This window comes from Accipiter gentilis, chromosome 29 (genome assembly GCF_929443795.1).
Source record: "Accipiter gentilis chromosome 29, bAccGen1.1, whole genome shotgun sequence".
Taxonomy (NCBI): Eukaryota; Metazoa; Chordata; class Aves; order Accipitriformes; family Accipitridae; genus Astur; species Astur gentilis.
In genome coordinates this window covers 6,282,706-6,310,388 of record NC_064908.1, presented here as the reverse complement: position 1 = coordinate 6,310,388, position 27,683 = coordinate 6,282,706, and the positions used below count along the sequence as shown (strand labels likewise).

The window sequence follows — 27,683 nt, the reverse complement described above, 5'->3', positions numbered from 1 at the left end:
GGCCGAGCCCAGCGCGCATCTGCCGAGGGGTGGCGGGGAGAGGAGGAGGAGGAGGGGGGGAAGGAAAGGAAAGGAAAGGAAGGAAGGAAGGAAAGCGGCCGCCCGGCGCGCAGCCACCGGTACCCGCAGCCACCGGTACCCGCGCAGCTTCTCCGCCGCGGGGCGCGGAGGCTGCCCGGTTCCGTCCAGCACCGCTAACCGGAGTACCGGCCCCGCCGCCGCCTCCCGGTCTCGTTCCTTTCCCCTCCCGGCCCCGGGGGAAAACCTGGTCAACTTCTGCCGGGAATTTAGTCCGTCTCCTTCAGGATCTGGTCAATTTCTCCCGGGATCTGGTCAATTTCTCCCGGGACCGCGTCAGTTTCAGCCTTCCCGGGAGCCGCCGGGCAGCAGCAGCCGCCGCCGCCGCGCCCAGGTAAGGGCTGCTGCCTTCGCCTCCCCCCGGGGGTCCCGCTCCCGGGGGTCTTCCCACCTCACCGGGTGCTGCCTGCTTGGTTTGCCCCTTCCCCACCGCTGCTGTCGGGGCCTTTTTGGGGGGGAAGGTGCTCAGGGCTAGGCTGGCGGGGGGGGGGGGGGGTGATGGAGGGGTGGACACCTAAGTCTGGAAGCATCAGGCATGGCACTAAGGGTGGTGGCATCGAGGGCTGGGGGGGGGGGGGGACGTTTAGAGACAGCAAATGGCTTAAGCCACCCCGGAGAGGCTGGGGGTAGCCGCCGGGGGCGGGGGGTGGCACTGGCTGCCCGGCTCGGGTTGGTGGGGGGCTCATCCCCTCTGAGCTACTGCTTGAGGGTGGGTGGAAATGCAGCTTCCAGGTTGACCTTGACAATAACATTGGGAGAGGAGAAAGCATTCGGCTGCAATGGGTATTTTGTTCCTGGTCCCTGAAGTGTTGGGGGTTTATTTTCCCTTCTTTTATTTTTATGCTGCTCCCTGAATGTGGATGGCTGGTTTTGAGGCAGAAAAAATGGGGCTTGGGGTCCTGGTTTCGTGCAATTCTCAGTATTGGGTGTGGGGAGTCCTTATTCCCTTCTGTGCATTTATTGCAACACTGGATGTGCCCAAAGGTGCATGTTTGGGGCTGGCATCTCGGCCAGGTGCAGATTTGCGTCACTCCGGGGACGTGGGGCTTAGACCAGCTGAGAAATCTGCTCCTAGTTCTTTGTAAAGCACCCAGAAGGTGAAACCCTTCTGCTTCTTGGATCATGCCTTGTGTCTGAGGCACCTGAGGTTTGAATCCATCAGGAGCTGATGCAACTATTTCTGGTCTTGGTAGGAAAAAACCCAAAATGCCACGGCAGCTGAGCTATTCTCGGCAGGGCGTAGAGTTTCTTGCGAATATCTCTCTAGAGGTGTCGGGACTAGGTCAAGGAACCTGGATGGTGGTTTGACTGCAGCTCAGCTGCTTGGAAGCTTGGAAATAAAATGTGGGTCTGAGCTGTTCTCTGGAATAAATTGGAGACGGCTCCACTGAAGTCAATAGGAATAAAAGGGTTTGGTTTAAAGCTGGAGTGACTCCACTGCTACTTCAGGCTTGCACAGAGCAGGGAATCTGGACTTATACCAGAGCCGAGCTGGAGTCACGAGGATCAAATTTACCCTAGATCAGATGCTGACCTACGTATATCCAGACTAAACCATTGCCTTGGGAGGAAAGGCTCTGATTTTACCCCATCCTGGGTTGCATTTGGACTTGTTTGTTTACAAACGTAGCAGCAGCTTCGTGAATTACAAGAGGGAAAAGCAGACCTTGCAGAGGGATTTGGATGCTGCCTGTTTGCTGCCTTGTAGGATAAACCTGGACTGATTTTGGGTTCAGTCACTAACCTTCAGCCAGAGTGGGTGAGTTAAGTGGGATCACCGAGATCTAACTGGAAAAAGATCATCTGGTGAATCAAACAGAGCCCTGAAGGAAACATGATGGTTGGCTTTGATACAGTGTCACGCTATTGCAGCTGATGTATGTTTTCATGATACTAAATGAGAGATGAAAGGCGACCAAATTCGATGAATCAATGGGCTCATACACTCCGTGACAAACCCAAGTGCCAAGGCTTCCCCTCCTCCAGTGGTGTTGTGTCTGTCTCATGACCCATCAGCCAAACTGCCCTTTCCGAAGGTTTCTTATCACCTATTGAAGAAAAGAGTTGCTGTAATGTCACAACCTGTCACGGGGCATAAAAAACCTGAGCTGGGGATGGTGGGAAACTCACCCACCTCTGGGGTGGAGCAGGTGTCGGTGGCTGGGATAGCCCCACCTCTGCTTGCCTTTATAGGAGCTGGGAGTTATTTATAACATCTGGGCGCTTTTGCTGGCAAAAGCCACTTAGGTAGGTGTAAGACAGAAGCGGAGGCAGCTCTGATTCATCCGTGAATGCGAACTGCTCTTGTGTCATGATGCTAAAGCGGGCCTGAGTGTTTGCACGAGGACTCGGCGCAGAGCTTCTCCAGCACCTCCGGCGAGGAAATGTCAGGTGCGTGCCACTGAGCTGCTCTCAACCCCGCACCGGCGCTGGGAGCCTGGTTTCCAGTAAAGCTTCTTGCAGGTGCCCTTGTCCTTGGGCACCCCTGTGCTCTCCCATCTGCTCACGCCAACCCTGTCCAAAGTTTGTACCTCTCCACACGTGGGTGTAAGGGAGGGAGCACACCCGGATGCAGCTCGGCTGGTGGGACTGAGTCACCCTGTGTCATCTCTGCAGGGCAATGAGAGCCTGGTGCTAATTAACAGGGATCATTTAAAGAAGGGGAGCAGCCCTAATGAGCCCAGATGGCAAAAACCTTCCCTGTGGAGCCAGAGAGGATGAGCAGGGAGGAGCAAGCCCCAGCACTGAGTAGATTTAAGATGGAGGGATCTTGGACCAGCCTTGGCTCGCAGAAGGCACGTTTGAGTGACAGAGGCTGCAGGAAGGTCCCCGGAGCAGGGCTGGGGGCATCAGAGCTGCAATGCTTCTTTGTGGGGCAAAAATCTTTTCTTGGGGCTTTGAAGTGGAGTTTGGATGCTGCTGGGAGGGTCCTGCCCTTGGTTTCTTGCGGCTCATAGGAGTGGGATACCTCCCGAAAGACCTGCTCTGTGAGGGCAATTCCTCTCCTATCGCAGAGGCACTCCTGACCACGGGGAGCAGCAGGTAGGGACCTGGAGCTGGTTTTCTCATGATTTGGTCTCAAAGCCGGGATGTGCATCCAGGGCTCCTTCCCTTTGCTGCTTGGCTTTGCAGCGTACAGAGGGATGACGGGAAGGATGCTTGTTCCTCCTTCCCAGGCTCTCTGGCTTCCTGGGTGACCTTGGATCCGTCCCTTCCCCTCCCTGCTTCAGTCTCCCCATCTGCATCAAACAGCTGGCCCCATGCGTGTTGGGGAGGACGGGGGAGCTGCATATTGATGCTTGAATCTCCCAGCCTGAAACCAAGAGTGGCCTTCTACCTCCTGAAATCCTTCTGTGTCTTTGGTCCCTTTGCTCTTGCCTCCCTCCTCTGTGCCCTTGATGGAGTAAGATGGACCTTCCCAGGCCCAATGAGATGGTGCTTCACCAGGAGCATCTTTCCCCTCTCCTCCAGGACCTGTGGGGAATTTGCCTGGAAGCTGAGCACAGCAGGCTCACAGCTGAAGGAGGGGAGGTGGTGGGGTAGTGAGGGACCAGCAGGGAGTCCCCATGGTTTAAATGTTAATTTTGAATTCACCCAGTCTCAGGCTGTGTTTTTTCCTGCCTTGGTTTCCCCTTTATGGACCTAAACAGGGTACAAGTGTAGAATTTGGACACAGGAGAGGAGAAATCTCCTCCCGTGTCTGTCCTTCAGACCCAGAGCATCTTTGCTGCTGGTAGCTGCTCTTCTCAGAGGCTGCTGCAAATCCCCATCTCCTCCCTGCCTGCCTCTGCGCTCCCAGGCCTAGCTGAAAGCTTTGCTGACACGTTTCCAGCCTGCTTTATTGCTCCCTAGCCATCTTCCTGAGAAAGCAAGGACGGGTCGAGGCAGGACACGCGGCTCAGAGCATCCCTCCTCTGCTGAACCATTCATGATGCTGCTGGTGGGGCTGGGCTGGAGGACGCAGTGCTCTTGGCTCCCAGAGGTCTTCACTCATCCCAAATAGCAGCTTTTCCCCTGTGGGTGTTTCCGTCTCCAGCTGGGATTGATGGGAGCCTCTGGGCAGGGATTAAACCCCCTGGGTGTAGCAAAGCAGGAGCCTCTCCATCTATGCCCCTTCCCTGAGTGGGGGGAATCCAGCTTGTACCACGGCAAACCATTGCCACGTGCCTTTGACCTGCTGCAGCGGTGGCTCCTGAGCTGTCAGTGCAAAGGGGTACAGTGGTTGAGGCCACCCCTGTGTCACCTGGCCAAGGGGGACATGGATGGGGATTGTCACTTTGCAAGCAGGAGCCCTAGGCTCAGCCAGTGAGTCTGGTGTGGGAACAGGGTGCAGGGGATTGTGGTTGCTTTGCATGGGGCAATGGGTTGGATGTGGAGGCACCCACTGGGGACTATGAAAGTGGGAATCTCACTCAAGGAGATACCTAGGGACACGGAGTGGTGGGAGATGCAGGAGGCAAGTTATCCCCAGGGACAACCCAGTGATGCTTTCCACAACACCTCCCTTCGTCACACCCTCTGGGATGTTGTTGGCTGCTCTCAAGTGATGTCTAGAGATGCCAGCACTGACCCCAGCACAAATTGGTCCTTTCCCTGGTCCTGCCGTGGGAAAAGCTATGGTGCCTCTCCAAGCATTTGCATGGGTGGCATCAGCACTGGTTTTACCTGGGCAAAGCAGTTGGTGCAGAGGCACCCCTGGACCGGCAGCGCAAGTGAGGTTATTACAAGCCATGGGCTCTGAAAGACCCTAATCTGTCTTCTAAAGAGAAAGAAAAAATGCACATTTAAGAAAATTAAGGTCATGAGGGCTAAGTAAACAAGCTGAATCTCCATCTGTCAGTGGCAAGGGTTTTCTATCTCTCTCCAGCCCAGAAAGCTCCTGGTTGTCAGCTGATCTGCCTCATCTTTCTCACAGGGTTGTTATTCTTTTTGGCAGATGAATTTTTGATTAAATTCCCTTTTCAATCAAAGAAATGAGTGCAAATACCTTTCTCAGATGGATTTGGACTGTGCTTTCCAATTTGAGGGGTGCGGACCTTGGGGCTGATGCAAAATGCTGGGGAAATTAATAGGAAGAGCCCTGTTGACCTCACTGTTCCCTGGATTGGGTCCCTGTGCCATGTGGGTTAGTGGCTTTGTGCTGGTTCTGGCTGGGCTCATCTCATGGTACCAGCAGGATGTGGATGGCAAAGGTTGGGTACGTGGATGGCAAAGGTCGGGTATGCTCACGGCATTGCTGTTGGGAAAGGTCTTCTCTTCTTCAGGCCTGGATCTCCTCTGGGCAACACCACCATCACCAGGCTGGGGCTGAGCCATTTGGGAGACAGCAGGATGTCCCCAAGCAAGCCATGGGGACACAGTGACAGAGCCATGCCAGGATCAAGAGTTGGACGTCTACCATGGTTTTCCCCTGTTCTAGTTCAACTGGGGTGCATCTCCCATGGGAGGAAGACTTGTACGTCTGCTCCTTCACCCTCAGCTCATCCTCCAGTGTCATCTCATCCCAATGCCTAGAGAGCCCTTGCCCCAGCCCCAGGAGAGCAGCCAAGCACCCCTTTTGCTCCCCAAATCCTTTGGGAATGTTGCTGTCTCAAGTGTCCTCCAAGGTGCTGAGAGCTTCTGGGGCTTTGGAGGTGCTTGGAGAAACCTGCTCCTCAAGGACCGCTGTGTCCTGCTGCCTCTCAGCTCCTAAGGATGACACTGGGGGGGACGGACCTGAACTGAGGAGGGGGAGAGGCAGAGATCCAGCAAGAGATGCTGTGGGGTCTGTCCTTACTCCATCATGCTGGCCTGGCTCAACACCACCTTCCCTGGAGCTGGGCACCTCCCAGGCTTTGGTCCAAGGGTTTTAGCTGTCCCAGGAGACCAGTTTGGGTGCCCTTGCCATGGGGCACTGAGCTCTGGGGACTTGGCCAGCAGATCCTAGGTCTTCTAGGCTCTATCCCTAATATAAAGAGAGACTTTAGCCCCTGGGGCTGTGTCCTCCTGAAGGTCTGAGTCACCCTCACCCAGAAGGAGCTTAAGTGGCTGCTGAGCGGACAGGGAGCAGCAAACAACTCGCTGGTGCAACCAGGCCTGCACTAATCTATATAGAACCTGATTCAAAATCGATGGAAATCCCAGTAATTTCCTGGCTGCTGGATGAGGCCCTTCCCCACCCTCTGTGCCTGTCCCCATCCCGGCTGAGGATAGTCCAGCCCCCAACAGCCACGTACTGGTAATTGCCACGATTCAGCCGTAAGCGGTTTACGTGAATGAGCCCTCGTTAGGAAATTAAACATTGCTGGGCCAGGCTTGAAAGAATAATTCAAACGGCTTCTCCGGAGGAGCCGGATCCAGGAAAGATGTGGAGCTGACACAGTTGCCTGGCAACGGATGCAGCCGACAGCCGAAAATAGCTTTTCTAATAGGAACAGGGCCTGGCAAAGGGGGAACTTTCTTCAGGGGTGAAAAAACACCAAGGTGAGGGTGAGGGAAGGTGAGGTTTCCTGCTGCCAATGCTCTGCTTCACTCCCGTGCCAGGTTGGGACCTCAGTGCGCTGGGTGGGGATGGGCTTTGCTGCCTGGGTTGAACTTGCTGCAGTGAAAGGGTTTGGGATTGTGAGCTGAATTGGGTCAAGATGGATGTTTGTCCAAAGGAAATAAGAGCTGGGGATGGCTCTGGAAAATCATGGGAGAGTTTTCCTTTGGCTCGCCAGGAGGTCCATCCTGCATCATCCATCCCGGCCGAGACCGGCTGCCCGTGCTGAGGGTCGGCTGTCCCAAGGACTGCGCTGATGGGTTGTTTGTGCAATGTCACCTGTGAGCTGCTACTGGGTCTTGTATGAGCTTTGAACTGAAGGCGAAAGCCCCCAGGGCGAGGGTGAGATGATGCTGCAGCCCAGCCGGGGTAGGACAGGCCCCTGAGCACGGCACCATCGCTCTTCCAGGGGCCGCTGACCAGCCTGGTGTCCCCTGGAAAGCAAGGATGGAGGGCAGAGAAAAGAAGCACGTATGGCCCTTTGGGAGAGTCATTTTTCCAAGATGTGGGGGTCCTGTGCTTTCTCCCCAGCTGGTGAAGTGCCACGGTCCCAGCTGGGGTGGGAGCTGCCAGTCCGACCCCAGTTCTCCCAGTATGGAGAGGAGGAATGTGATGCTTTCCCAGTTGGGGATCCCCAGCCCAGCAGAGTGGACTTCCCTGATGTCCCCAAGCTTTTTGAGGCAGGGGTGAGCTCTGCAGGGCTGAGCCAGATTGTGGGCACCCCCTGAAATCCCTCCGTGCAGGATTGCTCCTGCAGCTGGAGGAGTCCCCAGTGCAAACACACAGCTGCCTGTTTGTAAACACAACCCACCACGCACAACCACTCATCACCATGCCGGCGGCAAACCCACGCTCCCACCCACGCTCTCTCAGTGGGTCCAAAACTTACCCTGCTTGCGCTTATTCCGGCCCTGCACCCGTGGGATCTGGTGCCATCGGTTTTGGGAATGAGGTGGTGAGGGCAAACTCGTGTTAACTGGTGTAACCGCATGGATGCTGTGGGACTGGTATGGTTCTCCCTGGCCAAGTCTGGCCTGCGATGAAGGCTGGGAAGGTGGAGAGACTGGGACGATTGATGGCTTTGCCTCGGCTGCCGCTGTTTTGCAGCCGTTATCTGTTGTAAAGCTGCCTGGGAAGATTTAGCTGCAGGCTTCCAGGCTTTTAAGTTGCTCCTGATAATGTCCAGGGATGGAGATAGCCTGGGCGTTTGTCACTGACCCCTGAGTGCTTTCAAGCTGTTGTGGGGCTGAGACCAAGCTCTGCCGATGGGTCGGGAGGGGAGGGAGCAGGGCAGGGAGGGCAGAACCCCGGCCGGCGCTGGATGTGGTGCCAGCCCTCGTGGGGGATCAGCTGCTGGCCCAGGGTTGTTAGAGGGGAAAAGAGGTGTCACGGCGATGTGACTAGCTCCATGGCTTGTCACTATCCCCTGCAGCCCAGGGAAATTCCCTCTTGTGGGTGGCGGGAGGCTCTTCTCCATGAAGGCTGATCCAAGGGGTTGCTCCTGGTCCATCAGTCATGGAGAAGGGGGCCCTTAGCATTCCTCAGTCCAGAAGGAGGTCTCCAAGGCATGGGGTGATGGAGACCCTTCTCCCCCTGGTGCTGCTGGTCCCACTAGCACCAGAACACGCTGGGGGTAAGGCAAAACCAACTCACCTTCTGTTGACCTCTTCCCCTGCCCAGGTCCTGCTGATGAAGAGGAGGTGAGGTCTGAGCTGTAGCTCACACGGGTGCCGTTCCCTGCGGGACGCTCACCTTCTCCCCTCGCCCCATCCCGCCGCCCGGGGCCACGTGGAGCCATCCCGATGCCGAAGAACAGCAAGGTGACGCAGCGGGAGCACAGCAGTGAGCATGTCACCGAGTCGGTGGCCGACCTGCTGGCTCACGAAGAGCCCGTGGACTACAAACGCAGCGTCCTCAACGTGACGGGGGAGACCTGGGACAAGCAGAAGGATGGAGATGAGGAGCTGGATGCGGAGAACCGGCCGGCGTGGAACAGCAAGCTGCAGTACATCCTGGCGCAGATCGGCTACTCCGTGGGGCTGGGCAATGTCTGGCGCTTCCCCTACCTCTGCCAGAAGAATGGAGGAGGTGAGAGATGGGGCAGGGATGGGCTCAGCCCTTAGGGGAGGGAGTATGGCCCAATCCTGCCTCGCTGCATGTCGAGGTGTGCATCTTGGGGCAGGATGGGGGTTATTTGGGCTTTAAAGTGGGCTATTTGGGCTCTGAAGGAGGAAAGGGGTGGTCAAGAGCTGCTCATCGCTGCGCCTTCATCAGTTCAGAGATGTGGGAACCTCCAGGACGGCCTCTTCCTAAAAGGGTGTCCACCCACCCACTCCAAAGTCAAGGTAGATCCCAGGCTGAGAGCCAGGATTTTTTTGCTACAGCCCCCCAACTCCTGTCGGGGAAATTTGGAAACTAGGGGATGAAAAAAGAAGAGAAAGTCCCTCCATTTTCCCTAGGTCTCGAAGCCCTGTTGTGTAGGCTCCAGCCCCTTCCCAAATCCTCCTGTCAGCCAGCCTGTCCTCCCACCCGACCCCAAGCCCACTCCTTGGCTTTCCAGGAGCAGCCCAGAGGGCCAGGTCTCTTCCAGCTGTGCTGAGACCAGACACCCTTCATGACACTGATGAGAGGGCGGTTTGCTCAGCATTAATTCAAACCCAGCCTTCGAGGCCTCTCCCCCGCAGCACTGACCTTTGCAGTGATGGGAAACAGCCCCCGCTGAGCAGCGTTGAAGGAAGCCAGGATCAGCCCAACTTTCCCCTCTCCCCCCTTGCACTCGCCTTGCTCCTGGAGCTGCCTCATTCGGCGTGCCCCCAGCCCAGGAGCTGGCAAACCTGCAGCGCTCTCAATAATTAAAACATCTCTGGTGTCATCTTCACGATGAGTCATTCTCCCCAAACGAAGACCTGTGCAGTCAGCACTTCCCACCCCAGGGCTGCTCGCACCCCCATCGCCTCCCCTTCCCAGCCGGGATGGAGCACGCTGCGGCCGGCTCGTGCATCCCAGCATCTCCCCGGCTGCTGGCACACTTAGCTCCCGGTGCCCTAGTTTGGGTCCAGGCTCGGCTCGGTTTTGGCACAGCACGGCTTTGCACGGTGTGTCCGCCACGTTGCAAAGCTGATGGGGGTGGGGTGTCTCAGCGTGGTCTTGGGTTGCAGCGAGCATCTGCAGGCGTTGCGGGACTCGAACGCCTGTGTTAGCTGCGTTGCACGTGCCGGTGCACATGTGCATCGGATGCAGTGGGGAGGGTTGTATGCATGGCCCGAAGGAGGTTGGAGGCAGAGCCTGGGGTAAAGCCCTGCTGGCTTCATTACACAGCTCTCCGCATCTGGCCTCTGACTTCCAAGCAGGTTTTCCCAATTAAATGAGATTGGGAACCAGCTCAGACCCAGAGGCTGGAGATCCAGAATTCCGCTTCTCTGCAAGCACTTAACCTAGCTGTGCCTCAGTTTCCCCACTGGCACAAGAGTCAATAACTAACAATAATTAGCGCAATGAATGAAAATTTCTCAGTTTACACTGAGGTCTCTGCTATCCTGTATGTTTGCATTCCCTTGGCTGTCCCAGGTGCTGAGTAACAGGAGGAGCAGTTCGTGTTCCCAGCCTGGGATTCATCCTGGTGTATTCCCTGGCAAATCCAGGGCTGAATTTGCTGTCTGCATGTGCAGAGCATTAAGCAAGTGTTTTTAGACAAAAGGCTAGATGGGATGTGAAGTGGGGATGAGAAATTCAACCTACAACAGCCCTGAGACCCACTGTAGCAGAGGAGATGGGTGTGCTGGATTTGAACGCGGCAGCTCAGCCCCATCCTGCAGCAGGACACAGGCACAGAGCCAGGCAGGGACTGGGACAAGCAGCTGGCTTTAGGAGCTCCTTGCTGTTGTATAACATCTTCCTGCAGCAGGTGTCAAAAAAGGTTTACAAGCTGCCCCAACTATTGCCCCTATCTTACAGATGGGGAAACTGAGGCACGGAGCTGGGAACTGGCTTGAGCAGCAGATTGCTGAGCTTTCCTGCACTTTTTCTTTTGGCCAAGTGGCATCATCTCTCCTGTCCCATGAGGCAGACACTGATTTTCTGCCTTTTCTTCCCACCACGTTTAACCTCCTGGCCCCTGGCTGGGATTCCCACCAGGCTGCGAGGCTGATGCCAGACAGATGGATGCAGGAGCTGGGGAGCGATGGACAGACCACTTCTGGGTGCCCTGAGCAGCCCTGGGATGGGGTGGCAGCTGCTGCTTTCTCTCCTGCTCCCCAAGTAGGTGTCTGTGGGGGAGAATGGCTGTGTGCTGGTAGCAAGATGGGCTGGAGCCAAATTTCCAGGACTCGGTGTGCCAGGAGCCGGCATGGGCTGGCAGCCCTGCCCGCTGTACTTCTATGGTGGTGCTGCCGAGCATGGCAATGCACGGGGCATGAGCTGGTGCCCATCTTTCCAGAGATCACAGGAAGAAAATCTCCAATATTGGACAAATCTGCATCTGAATCTGTCCATCTGTCTCATCTCTGTCCATCCACAGGTTGAGATGTGGGCGCCCAGGAGGGCGTTGCAGAGATGGGATGCTCGTGGTCCTTCCCAAATTACACGGGGCTCCAGCTCTGCCCTGCTCTCTGCCTCTCCTTTCATCCACCTAATAAACCCTGGACCTCTTGCATCTTAATTTATGTCCCCACCTGCATTTCTAACACATCAATCCCCAACCCGCTGCCAGGGTGCTCAGCTCAGGACACTATTGCAGGCTGAACCGCTTTGCAGCGCCGCTGCTCGAAGCAGCATCAGCTGCCACAGGTCCTGCCCAGGGCCAGGGGGTGGCGGCTGTCACCAGGGTGTAAATCCAGCCAGGAATTTGCCCAACGCAACCAGGCTCCAGCGTGTGCCTTTGGATCGCCTGCCGCCCGGCGGGAGTGAGCCTTATGCTCCGGAGCCCGTTCCTCAGCCCCTGGCAGAAGGTTGGAGTAATTCATCAGCTGGGCGCTGCAGCGTGAGTCATCGCATCCTTTACGGTCAGTTGGTTATGCTTCAGGAACTCCTAATTTCTCTCCGGCCTCCTCAATTAGGCAGAGATTAACTGAGTTTCTAATTTGAGCTGTTTCTAACCCTACCAGAGGACCTCGCTCCGCACCGGGCGGCACGCGGCGTGGTGAATGCTGCTGCCGGTGACGTGGGGTGTCTGGGGGGGGGGTGTGTGTTGGTGCAGGGGGCTCGGCTGTGCTCAGACATGCATGTGCAGGCAGGACCTGGGTGAACAGGAGATGTCCTGCCTGCCTGTGTGTCCGAGATGGCTGGGAATGTGTGCGCGTCCCCATGGGTTGGCTTACCGGGGTGTGTCCTTGTGCGTGGGGCGATGCGCCTGCACGGATGCAGCATGTCTTTAGGTGCGTTGGGGTCTATCTCACATCTACCGTTACTGGCAGGGGATGTTGCACCCTTTCCTTCCACACATGTGTGGTTTGCTCCTCTCCACGGCTGTCTTCTCTGCTGCCTGAGCACCAATCTGCATTCCCAAATCCATTGCAAATGAATAGATGGACCAGGCAGAGCCTGTCCCAGCTCTGCCCTGCCTGTCCGTCCCTGTCTGTTCATCCTTGGCTGCATGAGAGCAGGCAGAGACAGGTCCATGATGAGCTTTCTCTCCCCTGCCAGGTGCCTACCTGGTCCCGTACCTGGTCCTGCTCATCATCATCGGGCTCCCCCTCTTCTTCCTGGAGCTGGCGGTGGGGCAGCGGATCCGCCGGGGCAGCATCGGCGTCTGGAATTACATCTGTCCTCGCCTGGGGGGCATCGGCTATGCCAGCTGCCTCGTGAGTGCACCCGTGGGTCCCCTCGGGGTGCGTGGGATGGCTTTGCAAACTGCAAAGGCGGGAGTGGCCTGGAAGTAAACCTCGAGGGGCCCTGTGTGGAAGTTTGGGAGGTCGAGGGGAGTTTTTCCAGCTCCACCCCTGGGTCTAGGGCCAGGTGGGAATGGGCCTATCCCCTGATCTCAGCATCCCTGCTGCCCCCGGCTCCCTGCCCAGCGGAAGGTGTGTTGGGGACAGTGTCACTGCCCTGTGATTTAATACCATGTCCTCCTTCGTCCCCCCAGGTCTGTTTTTTTGTCGGTCTCTATTACAACGTCATCATCGGCTGGAGCATCTTTTACTTCTTTAAGTCCTTCCAGTACCCTCTTCCCTGGAGCGAGTGCCCCATCGTGAAAAATGGCTCGGTGGCCGGTAAGGGATGGCCACTGGCATGGGGGGAGGCTCGGTTGGGGACACCGCAGGTTGAGGTGTCTCCTGGGGCACCAGGTCCTCTCTGGTCCAGCTGCCTTGATGATATGGAAATGTTTCCCTTGGGTTGGATGAGTCTCTCCCATGCTCTCCTCTCAGGGTCTGTCCCCACTGATGGGATTTGATGCCAGTTTGAGGATCCAGAGCTTGGGTCTCCAGGCTGCCTCGGTGCTCAGGGCCAGGATCTGACCCAGGACCATGGAGGGAGGCAATGAGAGCCGGGCAGGGCTCACCTGGTGGCTCCAGCAGTGCCGAGCTGAGATGCTGATGGAGCTAATGGTGTTTAATGGCATCTGAGCATCTCTTTGGGACACTCTGGGAGGTTTTATAGCAAATGCAAATGTCTCTCCCTGTATTTAATGTCTTATTTTCACCTGGCAATGGCTTTATATCCTGTCTCTTCTTTTTCCTGCTAACAATGAGCCCCATTAACTCCTGTCCCTTAGTTTCCAGGGATGCCTGCCTTTCCTGGCTGGCTCCGGCAGGTCTTTGACATTGTTAATCGCCTAAGAGATGGTGGGTGACTCTCCCCCAGCCCCCTCACACTCTCCTGCTTCTGTTTGGTTGCAGTTGTGGAGACCGAATGCGAAAGGAGCTCGGCCACCACCTACTTCTGGTACCGGGAGACCCTAGACATCTCCAACTCCATCTCAGAGAGCGGGGGCCTCAACTGGAAGATGACCCTGTGTCTGCTGGTGGCCTGGAGCCTTGTTGGCTTGGCCATGATCAAAGGCATCCAGTCCTCAGGGAAGGTGGGTATCAGTGGCCACCTGAGCCTGGCTGGGGTCTGTCCTCGAGGCAGAAACCCCCTGCCTGAACCACGCTCTCCTGCCCTCATCTGGGGTGGCTGGAGGATACTGTGTCCCCTGGGATGCTCAAACTCACGCCAGAGTTGGGGCCATCTCTGGGGGGATCCAGAATAAGATCAAAAGAGGATGTAGGGAAGAGGTTTAGTCCAGATGACACCTGCAGCCATGGCCTGGGGCTCAGCCACATCAGGCTAGCCAAATTGCCTGCTCAGGCCCTGCATTTGGGGGGATGTCAACTGTCCGATCCCCTGATGCCATCTTGATGGATGTTTGTAGGGGGTAGTGGTGAGCGCTCAGTCCTCCTTCACAGGGGCAACATGGACTGCGCAGGAGAAGCAGGGCAGGGAGGAACAGAAAGCTTTGGGAGAGAGATGTCATTAGCTTGCAGAGGCCGTTGATATTTCAAGCAAGGCTGTGTAAGCAGCGGGGTCAGATGCAGAAGGCTATGGTCTCCCAGGACACTTTAACATCCCTGTCTCCAGATGTGCTCTGCAAAACATCTGGAGCATTAGCAAGTAGCAGAGGGCAATGAGACCCCTGTCCCACAGCCCTAAGAGCAGAGGGGTGGGAGTGAGCTGCAGAAACAGGACCACAGCAGCAGGTCTCCCCTGCCCAGCATGAAGTCCTATCTGCATCTGCTCATCAGGGCACTGAAAATGTGTCCCATGCCAGTCACCAGCTGGGGCTGCCTGCAGCCCTGGGCAGATGCTGGGGGAAGGGGGTGTGGGGGGGTGCAGAGCTGTCCTTCCCTCAGGCTCCCTGGGCACCAGCAGTTTGTGTTTCAGGGATTTTGTAAGCCAACACTGGCATCTTCACATTCAGCCACCCCAAAAGATTTTCTCTCTTAAGTGTGTCCAAGCACTTTGCAAATCCACCTAAGCTTCAGCACTTGTAACATCCTGCACTGAGGAGGTTCCACAGCTAAACCCTGCCCTGCCTGCAGAGCAGACCTCATTTTGGGGAGGGTAACCCTCCCTTCTCACCCCTGTTGAGCTATCCTTGGATTGGATGGGGAAGTGGCTGAACTCACGAGCAGTTAATGAGATTGTGCCCACGCTGCATCCCTCTTACTCTAGGTGATGTACTTCAGCTCGCTCTTCCCCTACGTGGTGCTGGTTTGCTTCTTGGTGCGGGGACTTCTGCTGCGTGGGGCAGTAGATGGGATCATGCACATGTTCACACCCAAGGTAAGAGTCTCCAAGCCCAGCAGACTCCAGGCAGGTTCTCCTCCTGGCAGGTCGCACCCTATTTTCCCTTGTGCTCCCCACCCCAAAACCCAGAGTACCACCCCAAACTACCTCAGAGATCCTGATATATCATCAGGATGTGCTAGCAGCACCTTAAATACAGGGTATGGCCAGGACAGCCACGAGCCTCACATACTCACCACCCTGGAGCTGCTTTGAGCCTTAGCATCATTCCCATCACCTTTAGGTGCCCAGACGTGAGGGTAGGGGTGTGGGGGTGCCTGAGGCAATATATTTAAAGACTTCATAGGAAAATGCTGGCTGGCAGCAAAACCTCTGCTGGTGGTATGCATCTATTAATTAACCAGCTAATTAATTAATTAAGCAGAGATGTAGATGAATCAGCTCAGCCGGCGAGGCTGTTAGGAGATATTAATTATGATCTCTTGATGAATGACACTCAGAGGCCTCCAGCCTGCAGCTCTGGCTTACAGGAGAAGGGGGGATGTGGTTGGGGAGACAGAGGTTAAACAAACCCACCAGCCGAGGCGTTTGATTTCAAGTGCTCCAGGTGCTCTGGAGGCAGGAGATGGCCAGGGGAGGATGGAGACCCATGGCTGGACGGCACGTGGGTGAGGGGACGGGGATGCCAGCTCCCCAGGGCGGCTGGGTGGTCCATTGGGAAGCTGTAGGGCTTTGCACTGGGAGATTGGGCGTCCAGCTTGGGCTCTGGGGCACATGGAGCACCTTCACGTGCCCTTCTCTATGCCTCAGTTTCGCCTTCTGTGGGAAAGAGAAAAAGGACCTCTGAATATTTGGTAATGCAAGATCTGATCGTGGTAGATCAAAGCATGCCCATGGCTGCTCTAAAACCAGCCCAGGTTGTAGGTACAGAAGCCTTTTAATTTAGCTCTGGCTCCACTGTGATGAGTTGTGGGGCCGCCACACCACTTAACTTTTTCTTGTGTCTCCCCTCCAAGCTGGACAAGATGCTGGACCCCCAGGTGTGGCGGGAGGCAGCTACGCAGGTGTTCTTCGCCTTGGGCCTGGGCTTCGGGGGGGTCATCGCCTTCTCCAGCTACAACAAGCAGGACAACAACTGCCACTTTGACGCCACGCTCGTCTCCTTCATCAACTTCTTCACGTCCGTCCTGGCCACGCTGGTTGTATTTGCTGTGCTGGGCTTCAAGGCCAACATCATGAATGAGAAATGTGTGGTGGAGTAAGAGGGTTTGCTTTTTCTCTGTTTGGGGTGGGCAGGTCTTTGCTACTGCTGGTTGTGGTGGGTCTGGAGGCAATAGAGGAAGTGCTCTGGAGCCGGGTGATACTGTGTTTTGGTGGACCCAAGTTCCTGATGGTCAAGTCCTGGATCTCTAGAGATGTCCCACTGCAGCTGAGGTGGTTTGGTATTCAGCTCCTCCAACCTAAAATCCAGCCCTAAGATGAGCTCTTATTCTGCAAATTGAGGGTGGATCCAACATGCTTAGTCACATCACCTGGGTTTCCCCCAGTTTCTACTCATTGTAGGGTCCACTTGTCTGCAAGGTTAAGGGAGCTGCTGTGCTGTACACCAGAAGCAGCTGGAGGAAGGTGAATTTGTGCACCCAGTGTTATCTTTAGACAGTGAGCTGCATCCATAAAAATCCTGGCCATGCACTGTGGAGTCCCAGAGCAGGAGGTAAGCCTGAGCAGGAGGTGCAGAGAGCCCATTCCCTGCTGGGCCCCCATTTGTATCCTCTGTCATGTGGCCTAATGCAATGTTTACACCTTAGGAAATTGCAAAGAGGTTCTCTGACTGGGACCTGGGTAACGTGACCCAGGGAGGTTCATCCTGCCTGATGCAAAGGGCTTCCATGGTCAGGCCCCATCCTCCACCCTGGGAGGAAGGGGACATCTCTGGGTGATAAGGCTCTGCTCTCCCTTAGGAATGCTGAGAAGATCTTGGGCTACCTGAACACAAACGTGCTGAGCCATGACCTCATCCCACCCCACGTGAACTTCTCCCACCTCACTGCCAAGGACTACAATGAGATGTACAGGGTGATCATGACGGTGAAAGAGGGGCACTTCAAAGAACTGGGCTTGGATGCCTGCCTGTTGGAGGATGAACTCGACAAGGTACCTGGTGGCACTCCTGCTAGGACCAGGAGGTCACCTACTCCATTGCCTCTCCCCGGTAGGAGCTGTTCTACTTGTGTTACTCCTGGCACGTGGATCTGGAAAATCTATTTTTAGAGGCCCTCTGGGGATGGGGATTCTCTCTCCCTGTGGTCTTCCCCAGCACACAATGGTCCTTCCTGGGGTGAGGGAAAGATCTCACCGTAGCAAGTCTAGCAGGGTCATCACTGCTTCCAGGCTGGCGTACCAGACTGGATTTTTCCTTCCTTGAAGAGTGGTTCAGTGAGAGACACCTGAGGCATGCAGGGGCTTGCAGGCTGTGTCTCTGACATGTTTCTTCTCATCTTTTGGTCCTCTCTCCCCCTGAACAGTCGGTGCAAGGAACTGGCCTGGCCTTCATTGCCTTCACAGAAGCGATGACCCACTTCCCAGCCTCACCATTTTGGTCTGTCATGTTCTTCCTGATGCTGATAAACCTGGGTTTGGGGAGCATGATCGGGACCATGTCAGGGATCACTACGCCCATCATCGACACCTTCAAGGTGCGGAAGGAAGTGTTCACAGGTGAGGTCTTTTCTCCTGCAACCTCCTGGGAAAGGGGTGGAGGGTCCCTGTTGCCCTGGGGAGTCACTCCAGAAGAATGTGGACGTAGTGGATGTGTACTGGGTCCTGCTAATGCAGGGAAGGGACCTTGTGGTGGAGGCCTTAGTTTGCCTTGGGGTGCTCTGCTGACAGTGCTCGTTTGCTCCCCACAGTTGGTTCCTGCATCTTTGCCTTCGTGGTGGGACTGATCTTTGTGCAGCGCTCTGGGAATTACTTTGTCACCATGTTTGATGATTATTCAGCCACGCTGCCGCTCACGGTTGTGGTCATCCTGGAGAACATCGCTGTGGCCTGGATTTATGGCACCAAGAAGTAAGGCGTTTGTATGACAAAAAGAATAACTGTGCTGTAACTCCTGGCTAACCTCCCCACCCCTCCTTCCAGTTCTTTTCCATATGACTTTTTCCCCAGGAGGCCTGCTCTGATGGAGCAAATGCCCCAGGGACAGCTACCTTATAGAGGCAGGAACTCAGTTCACCTTGATCCTCTTGCCCTACACTAGGTATAACCCAGCCCCAGGAGCAGGTCCTTCTAGCGGGTATCTACTGTTGGTTGTGGTGCTCTGTCACTTCTGATTACGCTTTTGTCTCAGGTTTCCGGGCCCTTCTGGCAGGGGACATTATTCCCCCCAGCGCCTGTTCTTGTTGTTCCTAAGTTGGCCAGAGCAAAGGAGGCTCTGGCTAACACTCAAATGGCCTTTTCCTTAGGAGGTTCCCAACCAATCCTACAGGTTTGAGAGGACACTGAGATACTTGCCTGGATCAGCTGGGTGGTTCTTCAGGCTCTACCTTGAGCATAATTTAAAATGGGGACCCCTGGGGAGAGAGTTTCTCACTTGAACGTGGGGAATGGCATGGTTCCATCTCTTCTCGGCAGGTTCATGCAGGAGCTGACAGAAATGCTGGGTTTCCGGCCCTATCAATTCTACTACTACACCTGGAAGTACGTGTCTCCCATCTGCATGGCCGTGCTCATGACCGCCAGCATCATCCAGCTGGGAGTCAGCCCCCCGGGCTACAGTGCATGGATCAGAGAGGAGGTGAGCACAGCTCCCTTCCCCACAGCCACCTCCACCCCAGGCCCAGGCTGAGCAGGGGGCAGCTGAGAGCTGCAGACCACCCCGCTCTTCACAGCTCTGCTTGTTTCTCCTCCCCTCTCCTGCTGGGAGATGTCCTTCCTGTGGCCTCTCATCCTCTGCAAGCAATCAGGTTTGTCCACACTGCCCAGAAGTCTCCAGCCAGCTCTGACCATGGGCTGAAGTTTGAGCTTGGATTTTGGTTTGCTTCCACAGCTACATGCTGTGTGCTGGACCACGTCCTTTTCCTTGATTTGAACCCACCTTCTGATAGCTCCACGTGGTGCCCCTGAGGATGAAGTCTGGCAGGAGGCAGCAGGAATTGCCTAGCACTTATCAGACGTACCTGGTATGCATCACCTTTGCTGTAACAGCCCCTTGACACTAATATCTGTCTCTTCCAGGCTGCAGAAAAGTTCCTTTTCTACCCAACCTGGGCCATGGCTATCCTCATCTCTCTGATCATCCTGGCATCCCTCCCTCTGCCTCTGGTCTTCATCCTCCGGCAGTTCCATCTCGTGTCGGATGGCTCCAACGCCCTCTCTGTCACCTATAAGAAGGGCCGGATGATGAAGGACATCTCCAATTTGGAAGACAACGATGAGACCCGCTTCATCCTGAGCAAAGTACCCAGCGAGACCCCGTCCCCCATGCCCACGCACCGTTCCTACCTGGGTCCCGGGAGCAACTCCCCCATGGAAATGAGCAGTGCCCCCAATGGACGATACGGGAGTGGGTACCTACTGGCCAGCACCCCTGAATCCGAACTGTGATGGTTGCCTGCCGACCACCCCCACCGGGAGAGGAGGTCACTGGGGAGTGGATCCTGGCTGTCCAGGCAACAGGAAAATTAATTAATAAGGAAGATGAAGAAGAAAACCCTCTTAAAATCGTAACCAAAAGCAGCCATTTCTAAGATGACATCGGGAAGAAGGGATTGCGGGAGGGGCAGGACTCCTCTGACAACCCTCGGCTGAAAGGCAGGATGCCCCGGGGTTGCCTTCGGGGAAGGGAGGAGGAACAAGAGACGCTGCAATATCTTTCCGAGAGTTGTTCTCGCACAGCTCAAATCTGAATCAAAGAATCTCTCTTTTCTAAGCAGCTGATGGTTGGAAAAAGGACCTGGTATCAGGTGGAAAGCCAACCACGCTTCCACCTGTAACCCAGCGCTCTTCCCTCCCAGTCTGTTGTCCTTTAGTCGGGAGGAGTCATGGCCTTATTCCAACGAGCACAATTAACCATTGATGTTCATAGCACAAAAAGGTGCTGCTGTTGTCACCATCGTCGTTGTTGTTGTATCTCCTGTAGGTTTTTATAGCTGTGGACACACCCAAATAACCCCCAAATTTTGACCAGGGTTGGCAGGGAGCAGTGCGGGGCTGGCTGAGACATAGCAAAGCGTGAGACAGTGAACGGTGGATCCTTGGTATCTGTTTTGTTACCACTAGCACAGGGACAGCGTCTGTGGGTTGTTCTGAGACATGGAGATGTCGTGCCCATGGGATGAAGTGGTCGGCATGCTCCATCGTTAGACAGTTATCATGCTGAGTGGCAGAAGGACCTCTGAAGTGAGGGTGATTTGAATATGTGAGCGTGTGTGGGGTCTGGGTAGGGTTACCGTGATGGGGGTCAGGAGTGCTCTCCTGGAATTACTCCTGACATGGGATGCTCCGCTGAACCAAAATCCCTGGCATGGTAGTCGTCTCCTCTTGCCGCTCTCTTTAGATGTCCCAGAGGGACAAGCAGAGAAGCTGTGGGGCATCCAGTCCCACCGCGGTCCTGGTTTAGCTCTCAGGAAACCACCCCCTGACTTACTTCCCTTGCACCCACCAGCTGAGGTGAGCTGGACAGTGATTATCTCTGGACATGTGTCCTCATTTCTCATAGCTTTGAGCCAGAGGGTCTGCTTTGCCTCCCGTTGCAGCTCCACAGGGGCTCAGCAGCCTTTGGATGGGGGTAACCAGCTCTTGGGGACAGCAGGCGTCTGCTGAGCAGCAGTCACTGGGAGTCAGTACCTGGTTCCAGTGTCCCCGCGAGCCCTTGATCCAGGCTGGTGAGCCATTGGTAGAGCCCAGGGACCTCTCTTGTGCCCATTCATGTTATCTGGGCACCAGACTGATGCGACCTTATGTTGTTTCTCTTCAGGCTGTCAGTAAAGGTTGGCATCTCCCAGCTCCGAGTCTCTCCAGCTGGGACTGAGGGTTGTTTCCTTGAATCCTACATGTAGCCAAGCATTTCTGTCAAGGGTACCAGTATTATGTGGCATCTTCCTCCTTTCCCCATGGGGACAGGGGAGCAGCAGCCTACTTGCACCCTCTCTCCCTCTCAGCACATTGCTATGGCCTCCAAAAGCCGAGGGAGCTCCTCATCCTAGGTTCTGCTGGGCTTAGATCATGCATGATGGTATTTCAAGCCAGTCTGAAGGCCAAGTTTGTGGATGCTTGCACACAAGCCCTTCTCTCCTCTGCTCTCCTGTCAATGGGTTGTCTTTCACCTGGATTCTTTTGGTTGGGAGGTGAGGGCAGAAAGTACCTGGTCCATTTGCCACATCCTTGACTTCTCTTGGCATCTCTGGGGCCAGGAGGTCTCCCATGATGACATTTCTCTTGTGGGTCGTGATCCTTTATTTACAGTCCTTCTCCATGGGCTTGGCTGGTGACCTGGACACTCTTCCTGGACAATTAGCTCAGGCCTTTCGCTACCATTTTTCCAGGGGGAAAACGGAGGCATGGACTGAACCAAAGCAGCCAGTGTTTGATAGCTCTGAGAAGCACCAGCCCTGTGTGGTCAGGATCAGCCATGGTCTTGTCTCTCCTCCGGCAATCCCCCCTTCACCATCACCTCTGCTGTCTTTCTCCTTCCCCTGCCTCTGCAAAGCCACATAGAAATAGCCCCATGGAATCATCCCTGAATGGGAGAAGCACAAACCCCGTGGCATTTCCCCATTCTTAGGCAAGATGTTCCCTCCCACCTCTTATTTCTCGCTCTGTCCCCAGTTTCCTCCACCCAACCAGCAAAACAGAGGATGAGCCAAATCGTTGCCCACCATCACCTTCCCGATGCCCCTGAGTCCAGGGGCCGGATTCCCACCATAGCTCCCATGGAGTTAACAGAGCAGGAAACCTCCCATAGCCAAAGTGCTTAGTCCCATCCGCTCCCGTAGCATGATGCTCCTCGAACCCTGGGGGGAAGGGTCCGGCCTTCCGTCTCTCCCATCACCATTCCCAAACCAGCCAGGGAGGCATTCGCTTTCCTCCCCTCTTCTTGCAGCATCAATAAGAGGCAAAGTCAATAAGAAGGTAACAAAAAAGCTATATTATATATATAAAAAATATATACAGAGAGAGGAGATGGAATAATAACCTAGAGATTCTCTATTTCTATTGTATATTTATTCTGTAAATGTCACTGTAAATGCTGTTAAATGACAAAACGTATTCCAAAGTGGCCCGTGACCTATTTTCATTCCCAGTGCTGTACAGATCAATTCTCACTGTATATCGGGACATATTTTTACCTTTTTATTTCTCGTGTGCGGTGGGTGGCCGTCCCCCTGTCTCCCCCAGCCCCAGGGGGTCCAGCTGTCCTGGGGATCCAGCAAAGAGGAGGAGGGATGACACCTTTATTTTTATCTGTGGAAATACTGTATTTCTTTGTGGCATTTGCTCGGTGTTAGACACAGGGTGTTGGGGGGGGGGCGTGTGTTAAATTTTAAGTGATCTGTGTCGTCGCCGTGTGAGCGTGCGTGTGTTCGTCTGTAGATGCCGTGTGTGGGGGTGTGCGCGTGTATGTGTGCGCGGATGTGTTTTGTTTAGGATTCACTTCTCGCTGTACTCGGTCACTTTTGGAGCCTGCGTTGGGGGTTTCTCCCGCTTGCTGGGGCAGGCTCTCCCTCCACACACCTTCTTGGGGTCCCGGGCTGCAGATCAGGCCAACCTCCACTGGCTTTTAGCCCTAGAAATCACTTTTTTTCCCTCTTTTTCTCCACAGAGGCACAGGGAATAGCTGCTAGTTCTGAGCACAGGCACTTTTCAGTTTTTCTCCAGGCGCTGGGAGAAGGAAGGGGGAACTGCTGCCAATATTCCTGTCCCCCCACATCAGCTCCCCACTAGGTTCCCAGCCTGGATCCTGCTGCTTGGAGCAGGATGGTGTCCCTGGCTGGGGGACAAGGAGGTGCTGAGTAGATCAGAAGGGGCCAAAACCCTGTCCCCTCTCTGGGGACAGAGCTGGGGAGGGCTTAAATGTTTCTGGCGAGGGGATGGCTGGTGCTGAGGGCAGAAAGGAGCTTTGCAGGAGGGTGCCCGCCCTGTGACGGCGGTGCTGCAGGTCCAAGGGTGCATGTGGTCCCCGCAGGGCTGGAGCTGGAGCGCTCGGTTCCTGAGCATCGGGTTGTGCGGCCAGTGCTGTGGGTGAGGGCTGGATCTGCCCTTGACCCTGGTGCAAAGCAGAGGGGATGGCTGGAGCCGCCTGTATGCTGCTGATTTGCACCGTCCCTGGGTGTCCCTTGGCCCCTTCCCCTCAATCCCTCCCAAAGAGCCCCCGCGTCACCTCCTGGCCCCCTACCCAGACCCCAGCAGGTCACGTTAAACCCCAGCACCTCCCTGGAGCAACTCCTACTGCCTTCCTCCTGTCCCCCATCCTTCCCTGAGCCTGGGTCTCACTGGCAGGAGTGGGGAACAGAGCTGGGTGGCCTTGGTGGCTGGGACACACACACACACACGGCACAGCCCGGGCAGAGCCATAGCAGCACGCGGGATGCGGCTGCTTCTCCTGCGGGCAAGCAAAACGCTGGCGAAACCCTCCTGTACAGGTAAAAGCACAGATCTCATAGTAACTCGTCCCATGTATCCTCGTAGCCGGTGTATTTACCACGCGTGCCGTGCCGGCCGGACTCCTCGGCAGTCGAGAGAAATCCTGTAACAGCTGTAATGGAGTCCGATTAAAAGACTCTTCTTACCAAATCTCTTCTCACCAAGTCTCTTCTCTGCCTCTGTTTCCTTTCTTGGGGTGGGCTTTGGTGTCTCTCTGAGAGCTAAAGCAATAGGCGTTGGGGCTGTCAGCACCCACAGGCATCGGCATCTCTGTCCTTCCCTGTCCCGTCCCGTCACCGCTATCATCCTCTTGTCTCCCCTCATCCTCTGATTCCCTTTCTCCATCCAGCATCAGCCCCTGCAAGGGGCTCGTGAGGGGAATGGCTGCCCGCGGGTTCTTCAGGAGCATCGTGGAGGTGATCTTCCATCCTGGACCAGTTCAACCAGTACACACTGGCTTTATGGGGCATATGGACCGGTAAGACACAGCATCTCCTCCTTTGCACAATGCCCTGCTAACATTGCTGGTGGCTTATCCTGAGGTGGGTAGTGGGAGTCTGGAGACCCTACCCGGAGAAGGACCAGAGATTTCCAGCAGCCCCAGATGACTTCAGCTGCTGGGTATTAGCTTAGTAACAGGCCTGGTGGGGAGTGGTACTGCCCCTTCCCTTCCCTCCCATCTTTTGTAGCTCCTTTGGCTTCTCCAGGGCTGATTCAGGCCTGGGGAGCATGAGGAAGGGGGAAGAAAACAGCATGGATGGGACCAGGTGAGATCCACCAGCCCTGGGGATCCACCAGCCATCAGGGTACCGCCATGGCTGTGAACTGAACTTGTCCCCCCACCTCTACGGTGGCAGCTGTGTAGGAGCAGGGCACGTTTTCTGAGCACCTCTGCATCATCTGGAGATGTTGGTGTAGGACTGGGGCAAGTGTCTGCAACAGGGGCTGGAGAAGCAGCACTGCAGGAGGTGGCACACAGGTTATCTTTGCCCAGAGGCTGTCCAGGACCTGGCTCTGGGGGAGAACATCCCCCAGGGGTAATGACCAGGGCAAGAGGACACATAGGGCAGCTCGGACCCCAGCACAGCCCCGATCTGTGGGAGCAGGGACGGAGATGATCCCAGCTCCTCCTCATCCCCAGTGAAGTGGCACAGAGGGGACACAGGATTACAGATGCAGCACCCATCGAGCCCGACTCAGGGTGATGCCTAGGGCTCTGTGGTACCCACATGTGGTGCTCACTGCTGTGCTGAGCTGGCCAGCCTCAGCCCACCCCTGTGCTCCCACTGCTGTGTGCGCTGGGTGGCTCTGGGCTTGGGAAGAGGCTTCGATGCCAGACCCAGGCTGGGTACACATGTCCCCGCCACAGGACTGTGTCTGAGGACAAGGCACCGGCAGGCTGCTGCCATGCCGGCTTGTCCCCAGGCCACCCCCCAGCGCGGAGAGGCCTCGTTTTGTTTTATCCCTCTTTCCTCTCCGCCTGCAAAAGCAAACCCTGCAAAAATCCCAAGCAGCAGCTCTGCTGCATCTTTGGGATTGCAGCTATCTCCTGGGTCTGAGTGAGCTGCTGCCTTGGAAAAGCCCCGGGCCAGGAGGGTGAGTGGGGCAGGATTTGGTTTCACCTGCCCTGCAGACTGGCGGGGGCTGAGAGTGGGTCTGGCGGGGTCAGAAACATGTAGGTCCCGGTGCCAGGGACTCCCTGCAAAACAGATGAATGAAACAAACTGAAAAGGGTGATTCTGGCCCTTGTGGGGCTAGAAAAAAGACGCAGAGAAACAGGCCCACATATAAAATTTAAGCCAAATACGTGCTTAAAAAAACCGTAATTGCATTTCCTGTGTCAGCGAGGCAGGGAGCCTTCAGAGCCTGGTGGGAGGCGAAGGCTGGTGCCACCGCATCAGGGGGTTGTTTTTGGGAGTCCCATCTCAAAACAGCTCTGGACTAGGGTACAGGCACACGGTGGAGCGTCTAATAGCAACATCTTGCTGTGGTTCCCTGAGCACCTCAGAAAGAAAACCAGGGACAGTTATCCCGACTCATAAAGATAGGGAAACCGAGGCACAGCAGCAGCTCATGAACCGCTCCTGGTCATTCCGAAGGCAGATGATCACCACCACCGTCCCCACTGCAGCCCAGCCTCCTCTTGCTTCCAAATTGCTTTTATGGAATAAAATTGCATCAGCGATGCCGTGGATGGAGCCAGATTCGCCGCTGGACTCAGACATCCTCCGCCGCCTGTTTTGTTGGTTTTTTTTTTGTCTTGCCTTGGCTCCAGCCTGTGTTGCAGGACCCACAAGATGGCACTGTGTGACAGCAGCACTGGGACTCTGCCACTCGCCGCCTCGGGAAAAATTTGGGGTGCAGGCCCTACACGGGGGAGGGTTGGGATGAGCTAGCTCCCCTTCCAGGCAGAGGTCGTGGTGGGAAAGGGCTGCCAACTCTGTCCGTGCAAAACTGTGCGGACCAAATATCTGTGTTTAGCTGGCGCTGAGCAATTTTAGTTGAAAAATTCACCCGGCAGAGGCGGACGGCAGAGATGAACCTTGCCCACGGCTTGTGACAGCTTCTTTGGGAAGACCCACCTCCAAGAGCGTCCTGAGAGGTTGCTTGGGGCTTGTGCCCTGGGGAACTGCTCTACAGCATCAGCACCCTGCCGTGCTGTGGGTGCCACCACCCACAGACTGGAGACGGACCTGTCCCACCGAAAGCATAAAGGGAAGAGGGCAGAGACCTTGTTTGGAGCATCCAGGGGTTGCTGAGGTCAGCGTTTCTTTTTATTAACAGAATCCTGGGCTGGAAGGACCTGGAGAGGTTGGTTTGTCCATCTCTACCTCAAAGGAGGATTGTCTCTCCCTGAAGCGAGCTGCAGTCCACCTTCCTCCTCTGTCCCTCCATGGACAGAGACACTGTGTGATCCCAGCATGTTCCCAACCTCTTCTTTAGGCCACACAGCCCTCCCAGTATCCCAGGGCCCAACTGTGCTGGTCTCGGTGTGCCAAGCTGGGGACATGTCTAATGTGCCGGGCCACAGGCAGGGCTCAGGGCACCGTGCCGGGTCAGGGGGAGAGACAGCATAGAGACCAGTGGGGGGGGACCCAGAGACCCCTTACCGTGTCCTCAGGACCCACCCAAGGGCTGTGGATTGCCAGGTTGGAGCTGATCTTCCTTGAGATCTTCCAGGTGCTGCTCTTCATTCCTTGATGTTATCTGAGATGCCTTGAGTCTTGCAGGAGGTCCCTGCAGAAGTGACTCCCTCTTGCTCCAAAAAGGCCCTTATTCATCAAGCTCTTTCTATTTTCTCTCTTTCTCTCTCTCTTTTTTCTTTTTTTTCATGGACATTAAAAATCTGAAGGCATATTTAGAGAGCAGACAGCTTTGGGCGGGTGTTGCTGGCTAAAAGATCTCTTCCTTCCCCAGATACAACCCATTTGTCTGCCTGGCCACCTCCTCCCACCCCAGGAACGGTCGCGCTTGGGTGCACGAAGATCTCCCCGGGATGAAAGTCGCCGGATAAAATATTAGCATCAGGTCGCAGCATTCCATCCTCCTGGCCAAACTCGCATTACCGATGATGAGGAGCTGAGCTGCGATGCCTGGCTGGTGATGCAAGGCTCGATTTTTCCAGCACGGTTTTCCCTTGGGCTCCACGCTCTCCCGCTGGTGCAGCCCCGGGTGGTTTGGGTGTGGAGCTACGCCAGCCTCCACCCGCTCAGGATCCGGCCCTGGAAGCTGTCGAGTTGCAGTTACAGTTGGAGCAGGGCTTTCTTGGTGGTAAGATTTTTAAGCGCGGCTCTCCTGCCTTGGGGCTTTTTGGGTGGAGCGTTTGCCCCAGCCACCCCTAACGCCCCCCAGTAAGGGGGTGAGCATGTCACCGAGGGGACAAACCTGGGCAGGGGGTGAGGAGGGGTCCTGGGGCCGTGGGGGGGGGATGCTCCGTAGAGCCCAGGGAGGTGCAGAGAGGGGTGCTGGCACGGGGCAGCGTCCCCCACTCTCTGTCCCCTCGCCCTGCACCAAGGACCCCCTTAATCAAGTGCTGACCCCCTGGCTCAGCCCCCCACCCTAATAACAGGCCTATGCTGGGCTTGGATCCCACCTATGACCCCAAAGCACCCGCCTGCATCCCCCCTCTGCCCCAGCACCAGCAGTGCCAACGCAGGAGTAAACAGCGCTGGCGGGGCCGGGTCCCTCGGGTCTTTGCCTTGGTGACGGGCTTGTCCCC

At 55.8% G+C, this 27,683-nt stretch overlaps 2 protein-coding genes across 2 annotated transcripts in view; one reads left to right on the top strand and one right to left on the bottom strand.

Annotated features, from left to right (window-relative positions):
- Positions 1–27,683, bottom strand: part of LOC126052234 (potassium voltage-gated channel subfamily A member 2) — a 358,553-nt gene that overhangs the window by 178,364 nt on the left and 152,506 nt on the right. The window lies entirely within an intron of this gene.
- Positions 55–23,604, top strand: SLC6A17 (solute carrier family 6 member 17). The gene is made up of 12 exons (XM_049832614.1): positions 55–412; positions 8,279–8,686; positions 12,239–12,396; positions 12,678–12,804; positions 13,432–13,613; positions 14,747–14,857; positions 15,838–16,079; positions 16,783–16,975; positions 17,347–17,539; positions 17,731–17,890; positions 18,455–18,617; positions 19,058–23,604. Exons 2-12 carry the CDS (start codon positions 8,401–8,403, stop codon positions 19,424–19,426), a joined length of 2,184 nt encoding a protein of 727 aa, XP_049688571.1. The 5' UTR covers positions 55–412; positions 8,279–8,400; the 3' UTR covers positions 19,427–23,604.